This window comes from Tachysurus fulvidraco, chromosome 2, assembly GCF_022655615.1.
Source record: "Tachysurus fulvidraco isolate hzauxx_2018 chromosome 2, HZAU_PFXX_2.0, whole genome shotgun sequence".
Lineage (NCBI taxonomy): Eukaryota > Metazoa > Chordata > Actinopteri > Siluriformes > Bagridae > Tachysurus > Tachysurus fulvidraco.
Genome location: NC_062519.1, coordinates 3,712,223 through 3,721,712, shown reverse-complemented (window position 1 = coordinate 3,721,712; position 9,490 = coordinate 3,712,223). Strand labels below are relative to the sequence as shown.

The following is a 9,490-nucleotide window of genomic DNA, read 5'->3' as shown; positions in this document are numbered from 1 at the left end:
ACAGGTGAAATCACTCGACAGTGTTCTCACGATGATCGTAAAAGTTGTCGCGATACCCGAAGTGAACAGTGAGTATATGATCTGATTTTTTTTAAGTTTTAATAACTTTTTTTTTTACATACATTTCTGAAATGCTTTTAACAGCTTACTTAAAGCAAGGCTATCCTTTACCATCTATTGGAAAAATGAATCTGCTCAACACTCAGCTTCAAGTCCTGAAGGTATGAGAATAAAATATACTCAGTGATATAAGTAGATGCCTTTTTTTTAATTGATATATCTAATTCTTGATTATAATCAAAAATGTTCCAGGATAACGTGTTGATCGGAACAGACGTCCAGTTCAGCGCATGAGCTTGACCTGATGTCTACTAACAGTGGATTCCATTTGCAAACTTGGATTTCCTTATTTTCTATATAACAATACAGAACCTTTGTAGGAGTTGATGTATAAATAAATAAACGTGATTTTTTTTTGTCTGTTTTTTTTTACACCCCTAACTGATAAGACCTGAGTACATAATCATACAATGTCCTGCTCATCAAGATCTCTTAACAAGTCTATTTTCCGTTGGCTCTGTGAGTTCACTGATGTAATCTGCAGACAGATGAGATGACAGAAGAGATTAAAGTTCCAGAAAATAAAAGGTGGAGTTGTAACTGGTTTAATACTGCAGACAGCCACTAGATTGTGACTGAGATATTTTTGCCTCACTTTATCACGTCCCCTTTTATACATACTATTGCACACCACTGTTAAATTCAGACATTTTCTATAAGTCCCACAGTGAACTGGATATGATAGGTCTATTAAAGGCAATTAAATGAATGCTTAATGTTTAAATTTATGAGTGGAATTGTATAGAACAGAACACCGGAATAGAAAAAAGAAAAAAAAAAGAAAATACAATTACTTCCCTAGCTCCCTGTACAAAAACTCAATCAATAAAAGGTTCAAACAAAAATGGCGTCAGTCTCCCTCCTCCCCAATAACACTATCTACAAATATTTACAGGTAATAGCTAATAAGTCCAAACAGGGGCAATCCAGAATAGAAGTCAAAAGAACAGGCAGTAGTCAGCATTAAAAGGAATGGCTAAACACACAAATACCACAGACAAGTCAACCAACATTAACACACACCACTAACTAGCAGAAAACGAGTAGTACAAACAGAAAGTGAGCAAAAAAAACTTAAGCAGGAAGAGGTGGTGGAGGCTTTATAGGCATCAAGGACCTTTCCAACCTTCAGGAACCAATCGGTGTTCATCCTGCACCGAATCACAGACACCTCCCAAAACAGAAAACACAAAAATAAAAAACAGAGACTTATATGTGTGTGTTACTGCAGGAGGAGGCTGTGTGAGTCACATGCTGTAATGGACACGGTAAGTCTATTAGCACAAGATTTTGCTAAATTTGTTAGATTCTAGTCCTTGTGTACTGTCTGCATTGTTCTGCTGAATTTAGTATCGATGGCGTCAGTATTGTTTTTTCTCATTAGATGTCTTGTTTGTGCAATCAATAATGTCAATCATCCACAAAGTGTGAAACATAGGCAGGGTTTATTAAAATATATTAAGGGATTATTAAGCTACTTTAAGGGTTTATTAAGATATATTAAGGGTTTATTATGATACTTTAAATGTTTAATAAGATATATTAAGGGTTTATTAAGATATATTAAGGGTTTATTGAGATACTTTAAGGGTTTATTAGGATACTTTAAGGGTCTATTAAGATATATTAACGGCTCAATATTCAGTCTGCTATTCTTGTGTACTATCTGCTTGAATATAGCATTGGTTACCTTTCCTAAATTCCTATGTTACCTACATATCATGTCCATGTCATTTTGCAGTCCACATCGACATTAACACTTTCATTTCTACAAATGTAAACTCTCTATCCTCTAACCCCAATCCATGACACATATATTTTATAACTTGATGTCATGTTGTATTGGAGCTAGTGACATCACTGCATATTTGTATTTATGCAAAAAAAAAAAAAAAAAAAGAATTCTCCACTAGAATATGTACAGTTGTAAAAAGGAGATTATTTGTTTATTCCTCATAATGTCTTGTTCTCATTCAACCAGCTCTTCCTTCCTGGTCTGTGTGTGTGTGTGTGTGTGTGTGTGTGTGTGTGTGTGAGAGAGAGAGAGAGAGAGAGAGAGAGAGAGAGAGAGACAGAGAGAGAGAGAGAGAGAGATTTTTCCCCACTAATTCATGAGAATTGAAAAAAAAAATTGTTATACCTGATGCCCACATTGGTGTGTGTGTTTCAGGTCAGAGTAGACATGGTGTCTCTGTGGTGTGTGTTGTCTCTGCTCACCTTCCTCTCTGTGGAGGCTTCAGGAACAAACCCTGGAGCTAAAGTAAGAGTCACACAAAAGGGGCTTGATTATGGTGAGTATTGCATGCCACAAGCATCTGAATATTTTATTTTCTATTCTTTCCATCAAGTTCATATTTATTTTTGTTTCAACTGCAGAACTTCAGATTAGCATCAACCCATTACGGGAGAAGCTCAAAACCATCCAAATCCCAAACATGAGCGGCAAAACAGAGGTTTTATTTATGGACGTCTCATACAGAGTGAGCAGGTGAAGTAGCAAATCAACATCCTTTTCTTGTATAAACAATTAGATGGTTAAGTCTCTGATATCATATAATATCCGCCTGTACTGTTATATTATTTCGGGGAAAACTTCAGGGGTCTCATTTTGACCCCTACATTCTGAGGAAAATACTACACTGAGCATTCTGTCACACTCATGTATCTGTGTTTAAATCTATTTGATTAAAAAATGTCTATACAATAGTTCTGAATGGTTACTGTTAGCAAATACAAGACATAGAACTATATTAGACATACAACTGTATATAGAACTATATGCAAGACATACTATATTAGATTTAAGGAGATATGATATGATATGAAATGTTATTGGCTTGTGGACTTAATAGATTCCATCATTTCTGTTCCTGACAGCATGCAGATCGAAGATGTTTCGTTGTTTTCTACAGCTGTGGGGTTGGTACCTGGTACTGGGGTGAGTCTTTCTATCGGCAAGGCCGACATTGGCCTGAAAGGCAACTGGGAAGTCGAATATCTTTTCATGTAAGCAAAAGCTGATTATTGATAACGATTATCTGTATTGTGTGCATTGGTCCGTGTTAATCCTAAAGAAAATTGTCTTGTGTAACTTGTCTAGAGACGACGACGGCTGGTTCACTTTGTCCATCTTTGGCATCAGGATCAGCACCACCATTGGTGTGAGTAACGATGGTCAAGGGCATCCAAGAGTTTACGCTGAATCCTGTTCTGCTTCTATTGGCCGAGTCGAAATCGATCTGCATGGAGGATTGAGGTAATCCAACATGAGAAATTATGAGGTCACGTTTATTGGTGTACCACTTCGGATTAAAAATAAGAAAATAATATGTACATAACACTACCAAATGTAACGAGGAGTCGTAAGGCTGATGATCCAGCTTTTTTAATAGCAATCTCCTAAACAAACAGGCAAGGTCAAGGCAGGCAAATACACTGAGATAGAGCAGGCAGAAATCGGAAACAGTAAGACAGGCAGAAAGTTAGGGCAGGAAGCAAACAATAAGAAAACTAGAAAACAGAAACAAAACCAGAACTAGGAAATACACAAGAAACGCTCAGAATGATCACCGAAACAGATCGAGACTTCGCACTGGCGTCAAGTTCAAGTTCAGCCTTTATAGGGAGTGGCTGATGAGGAACAGGTGGTGGTGCAATTAGTGTCAGTGATGGATTCTGGGAAGTGTAGTCCGGTAGAGTGTAGTATCCTGGAGACGCTTCTCTGTGTTGGTGTTCGGGAGGCGCGGGCGGTGCACAGACCTTGACACCAAAGGATCAACTTTTTGTATTAGTGTCCAGCTCATTAGGATTGTATTGGCGTTATCGGCATTTGTAGATGTTTCATGAGCCCACAATGTTTGTATTTATATAGATCTTTAATACTATCTTATTATTAATATTAAACTTTTTATATTTTAACTTTACCACTAAACCCTAGAGACATCACAGACAGACAGAGGTGAAAAACAGTCACTTTTATTCAGAAATTGTAATTTATAGCAATTTATAAAATGGAACTTCAGGAGCTTTCTGGAAAGTTCTGTCTTCTGTCTACTGCACATGAATGATTTATATGGTTTCAAAGGACTGTTGTCATTCCCACAGTAAACAACTCTTAGGCTTCAGTTGACAACAATCCATGGACACAACAAAGGCTCTGTTTAATTTGTTGTCACTGACACACTTTGTGAGTAGCTCACAACTGATATGAGAAACTGACATGCACAATAATATTTTATTATTATTCCTCTCCCTTGTCCATTCAGCTGGCTGTATCAGTTATTTGACAGCTACATCAATTCAGCTGTGCTTGATGCCCTACAGCCACAGGTACCTACAAAACCCCGATTAAAGTAAAAGGAAGAATATCGCATGCTGTTTATTTCATTATAAATCCTTGATGTTTCAGATCTGTACTATGGTGACTGAAGCCATAAATAGCATCAATCCACATCTGAAAACTCTAAATGGTATGATCAATGATCAACACACACACACACAGTAATTTGCATGTTAAAATAAGTCTCTTCATCCGTTACAGAACCTAATATCCTGCTAACGTTTGCTATTTAAATGCTTTAATAATTGTAGTTCTTGCTCAAGTTGACAAGTATGCTGAAATCGACTATTCCATTGTGGGGTCACCATTTGTTTCTTACTCTGGCATTGATCTGGGTTTAAAGGTGAGTTGAAACTTAATTCTCCCTGGGAAAACCTGATGTGTTTTATTTATGTTTTTCAATATTCTCTATTTTTCTATTCTTTCTCTGCAGGGGGAGTTCTACAACATCGGGCAACACCAGGAGCCTCCGTTCTCCCCAACACCCTTCTCTCTGCCTGCTCAGGACAGCAACATGCTGTACATCGCATTATCAGCTTTCTCCCTGAACTCAGCCGGCTTCGTGTACAACAATGCCGGAGTGCTGAAACTCTATATAACTGACGACATGGTGAGTTACAACCACCGCTGTAGGTCATCGTTAAATATAGGCACCCTCATTTTTGAGCTCAAGACCTGATTTTATCAACAAAGAGAACAAATTTTACAAAACAAATCATTCACAACAAAACCAGGCAGGTTCTGAAATTTTATAATCATTCTCATTACAGATCCCTTCCAGTTGTCCTTTTCGACTTGACACAAAGACGTTTGGGATTTTCATTCCACAGGTATGAAATCTATTCATTTCTTCTTCTTTTTTATATTTTAAATCTCACATAAACTTTTGGTTTTTTGGGGATGTATCTGTTTAAGCATCTTAGACTAATCATTCCAAGGTCACAATTAAAGGTGGGGTGCACGATGTTTGAAAAATGCTTCAGAAAACTGAGTCGAGCCGGCAAACAAAACAAACGTGTAGCCAATGAGCAGAAAGGGGTGTGTCTTGTCAATATGTGGCAGAGAGAGTGTTCAGTGCGCATGTATGACATTAGCCTCTGCCGTTACCTCTTCCTCGGGTTCTATGTGTTGAATGTCGTCTTCCGCGTGAAACAGAGCTAAAACTTTCACGGTAAAACACACAGTACTACAAAAACACATTTCACTTGTATTACCATAGTATTACTCACTGAGTTCATATATTGATAAAAATATCCCCTCGGCCAGCTGCCCCAGCAGGCTCCGCCATAATAGTTTGCATATGTACGCCTGGTTTGCGTATGTATGTGTGGGGCGGGGCTATCAAAACAGGGGTGACACCCATTTGGGTTTGGGGTGTGTTTGTATTTGGTGATTTCAAATGTGAACATTGGCTTTCAAACATCGTGCCCCCCACCTTTAATCGTTAGCATGTTTTACTTAATGTACGTATTTAATATGTGACTCCAGATTGCTAAGCAGTACCCTGGCCTGAAGATGAAGCTCCTGTTGAAAGCTGCAAAGGAGCCGAACATCTCATTTGAGCCTGACCTCATGACCCTGGAGGCAAGCAGCACAGTTTCAGCCTACGCTATTCAGCCCAACGCCACATTGTCTCCTCTCTTCATCCTCAACATGGTGAGTAACGCAGACATGAGGTGATATGATTCTGTGGGAGGAGTTAAATATTTGGTCGACTCATTAATTATGTACATGTTTTATCTGCAGAATGCCAGCGTGAGCGCTCTGATTTACGTCAGCGGTCTGAAAGTGCTTGGAAAAGTGACTCTTAAAAAGTAATTCATGCAATGTTAAAATATATATATATATATTCTTAAATGCTATTAAAAAATAATAATAAAATAAAATAAAATTTCAATCTTTGGTAATATGCTCATAATATATTTATTATTTTTATAGAATTAACCTGACATTAAACACAAGCAACGTTGGACCAATTCAGGTATGAGGACAAACAGGCCAGTTTGATATGTCTGCTGAGGAAAATGAACACAAATCTAAATAATTATTTTTCTGTCCAACAGGTAGAAGTATTGGATAATGTTGTATTGTCACTCTTGAATGATGCTGTGATACCCAGAGTTAATGGTGAATATATGATCTGATCAACTGTGTTTTATTGTAGATTTTTATTTCAAAAACCTTTTTTTTAATCTATAAAATGCTCTTGGCAGATTTCCTAAAGAACGGTTATCCTCTACCTGCCATCGGGGAAATGAACCTGCGCAACACCCAGCTTCAGATCCTGAAGGTATGAGAATTAAGTTTGGTCAATTTTATAATGTATAGACTTTTAAATTTGATTTAATCCATGATTTTTAATGTAATTTCAGGATTATGTGCTGATCGGGACAGATGTCCAGTTTGGAGGAGTGGATTTACCTGATGTCCTCTAACTGTGGATTCTTTTTTCCAAACTAATATTTTTCCTGAAATTATAAGCGCTTCTTTTATGCATACTAATCGTTCATGCTAAACTGGTGGCTTCTCTCTTTCTGTTCTCTATTTCATACATTTTTATGAGTCTATACAGCATAAGGCCTTCATTTATATGTAGCTTGACTGAATATGACTCTTATTTTGCTCTTCTAATAGAAGCACGCAAAATATGTGTTTTATTTACAGCAATATTTATAATTTGTTCAATAAACGTGGTTCACTAATACTAACATTAACATACAGTGTTCTGTTCGTTATTCTGCTGCTCATAAGTTCAGGGAGGTGTGGCTGAGGGCGTGGCCTCGCAGACTCTGGGAGTTTGCTGAAGTAATCTATAAAAGGAAAACACCATACAGTAAATTACACAGCAATGAAGTTTCACCAGCACTAATAAACATCATGTTCATTACTGATGTGGACAGAAAAATGCAAAAGTACACATAAGACCCAAAGGTTAAAACTCACCTTCACCAGTACATAGTCTCCAGCTTTAACCGGGGCAGTATTAATGCCTGTGGGGTCAGAGGGCAAATCCTTTCTGGGAAAAATCACTTTTACGTTGCCGTCATTCCGACCACAGAGATCCTCAGGCGATCGTTTACTCTCCTACACATAAAAATCAAGTCAAGTCAGGTCAAGAAGCTTTTATTGTCATTTCAACCATATACAGTATAGCTGTTGCAGTACACAGTGAAATGAGACAACGTTTCTCCAGGATTGTGGTGCTACATAAAACATAGACAGAGCTAAGGACTTAGTAAGTAGTCCTAGACAGATACAGTGCAACTGTGCAACCTGGTGTAAACAGTGCAGAACAAGACAAACAAGACAGATAAGTCAGTGCAGGACAAAAGACAAAAAGTTACAAGACAATACAAAAAATACAAAAAAGACAAAACACAAAAGACAATAAACAGAAATGGCGGTGACCAGTGTACATACTGTATGTTCAACAATACTGTGTGCAGTAATACTATAATGAACACAGTTTCATAGCAGCAGGTCCCTGAGATAATGTATAGGATTGTGCAAAACAGCAAGAGACAATCAGACTAAAAAAGTCATAATACAGCAAAAAACTGTCTTCCATTGATTTTACAACGTTAGCTGGCTATATATATATATATTTTTTTGCCAGTTCAGGAGCTTTGGGTTCTCGGACAGAGCTAGTATTCTTGGAGAAGCATCTATTCGCTGCAGTACTTACTCCCTCCACTAGGACCAGTTGTGTGCTCCCAATGAGAGCTGTGTTCAATTTAGAGGCTTCCTCTCTGAACACGGATATGAGCTCCTCCAGACGCCTTTTCTTCACCTCCACAGGGACATTATCGTGTAGACGGTGATATGAGTGTGTTTTCTGTAATCCAATTTTTTTCGATTTTCGGGAATCGAAGAGATCTGGTTTCACCGCTGACTACAAATAACCCTCAGTTTTGTTCAGTGATGATTCTGCTTACCTTCCTCATGCTGTATGCGAACAGAAAGCCTACATTGTAGCCCACCTCCCGGAGCAGAGACAGTGTCGATGAAGTCGCTGCTCAGACTGACCTCTGGTATTATCTTTCGAATGTTTTCCACCAACTCGAGGTACGCCTCCCTGGTGTAGCTGTTAAAAAACAGAGTGAGGTGGATAATTTAAGGCTCAAGGATTCCAAGACAACTCTTACGGTTCTGTGAATTATCAGCGTTGTCTTACCCACGTCTCATGGACTGTAAAACTCGACTGCTGCCACTCTGAGCTGGGAGGTGGATCTGCTTACAGATGTTATTCCTCTCCTGGATCAAATGTAATACCTACATAAAATATTTTAAAGAAAATAGTTCATTTTTTAAATTAAACAGCATGCATTATTTCATATTAATAAAATAGTAAAAAATCAAAAGAGAACAAATAGTGTCAGTAATTTAGATTTCCTCATCTGGAAAGTCTTTGGGATGTTGAGACGTGAAGCGTATCCTCATGTTGGGATCAACCATGGAGACTCGATACACTCGAGCTACGTGGGACCGTTTGAGGTACGGGTACAAACAGACAACAATTTTATGCTAAAGCACAGATTTATGTTAACCATTATATATCCAACAGGTGAAACTCGACAGTGTTCTCACGATGATCGTAAAAGTTGTCGTGATACCCGAAGTGAACAGTGAGTACATGATCTGATTTTTTTTAAGTTTTAATAATTTTTTTTAAAAATACTTTTCTGAAATGCTTTTAACAGCTTACTTAAAGCAAGGCTATCCTTTACCATCTATTGGAAAAATTAATCTGCTCAACACTCAGCTTCAAATCCTGAAGGTATGAATAAATAAATAAACATGATTTTTTTTTTGTCTGTTTTTTTTTTTTACACCCCTAACTAATAAAACCTGAGTACATAATCATACAACGTCCTGTTCATCAAGATCTCCTCACAAGTCTATTTTCCGTTGGCTCTGGGAGTTCACTGATGTAATCTGCAGACAGATGAGATGACAGAAGAGATTAAAGTTCCAGAAAATAAAAGGTGGAGTTGTAACTGGTTTAATACTGCAGACAGTCACTAGATGACA

At 37.7% G+C, this 9,490-nt stretch overlaps 1 protein-coding gene and 2 long non-coding RNA genes across 3 annotated transcripts; 2 read left to right on the top strand and 1 right to left on the bottom strand.

The window, feature by feature from the left end:
* Positions 1–4: 4 nt before the first annotated feature.
* LOC113647853 lies at positions 5–477 on the top strand. Its single transcript, XR_003441756.2, has 3 exons — positions 5–68; positions 145–221; positions 313–477. It is a non-coding gene; the product is annotated as an uncharacterized LOC113647853 (long non-coding RNA).
* Positions 478–1,235: 758 nt separating this feature from the next.
* Positions 1,236–6,972, top strand: LOC113647849 (bactericidal permeability-increasing protein-like). Its single transcript, XM_047804124.1, has 16 exons — positions 1,236–1,388; positions 2,291–2,411; positions 2,497–2,608; positions 2,998–3,126; positions 3,221–3,376; positions 4,386–4,449; positions 4,529–4,589; positions 4,711–4,802; positions 4,893–5,069; positions 5,230–5,289; positions 5,948–6,115; positions 6,206–6,273; positions 6,398–6,440; positions 6,523–6,586; positions 6,673–6,749; positions 6,832–6,972. Exons 1-16 carry the CDS (start codon positions 1,380–1,382, stop codon positions 6,892–6,894), a joined length of 1,464 nt encoding a protein of 487 aa, XP_047660080.1. The 5' UTR covers positions 1,236–1,379; the 3' UTR covers positions 6,895–6,972.
* A 146-nt stretch (positions 6,973–7,118) lies between these two features.
* LOC125139630 lies at positions 7,119–8,927 on the bottom strand. Its single transcript, XR_007138686.1, has 4 exons — positions 8,634–8,927; positions 8,145–8,543; positions 7,403–7,543; positions 7,119–7,269 (listed from the first exon to the last, which is right to left on the bottom strand). It is a non-coding gene; the product is annotated as an uncharacterized LOC125139630 (long non-coding RNA).
* Positions 8,928–9,490: the final 563 nt, after the last annotated feature.

Excerpts from the sequence above, each read along its gene's own strand:
- LOC113647849 (XM_047804124.1), top strand. Across the intron at positions 4,803-4,892 it reads GCATTGATCTGGGTTTAAAG|GGGGAGTTCTACAACATCGG; the intron begins GTGAGTTGAAAC and ends CTTTCTCTGCAG. Across the intron at positions 6,441-6,522 it reads GCAACGTTGGACCAATTCAG|GTAGAAGTATTGGATAATGT; the intron begins GTATGAGGACAA and ends TCTGTCCAACAG.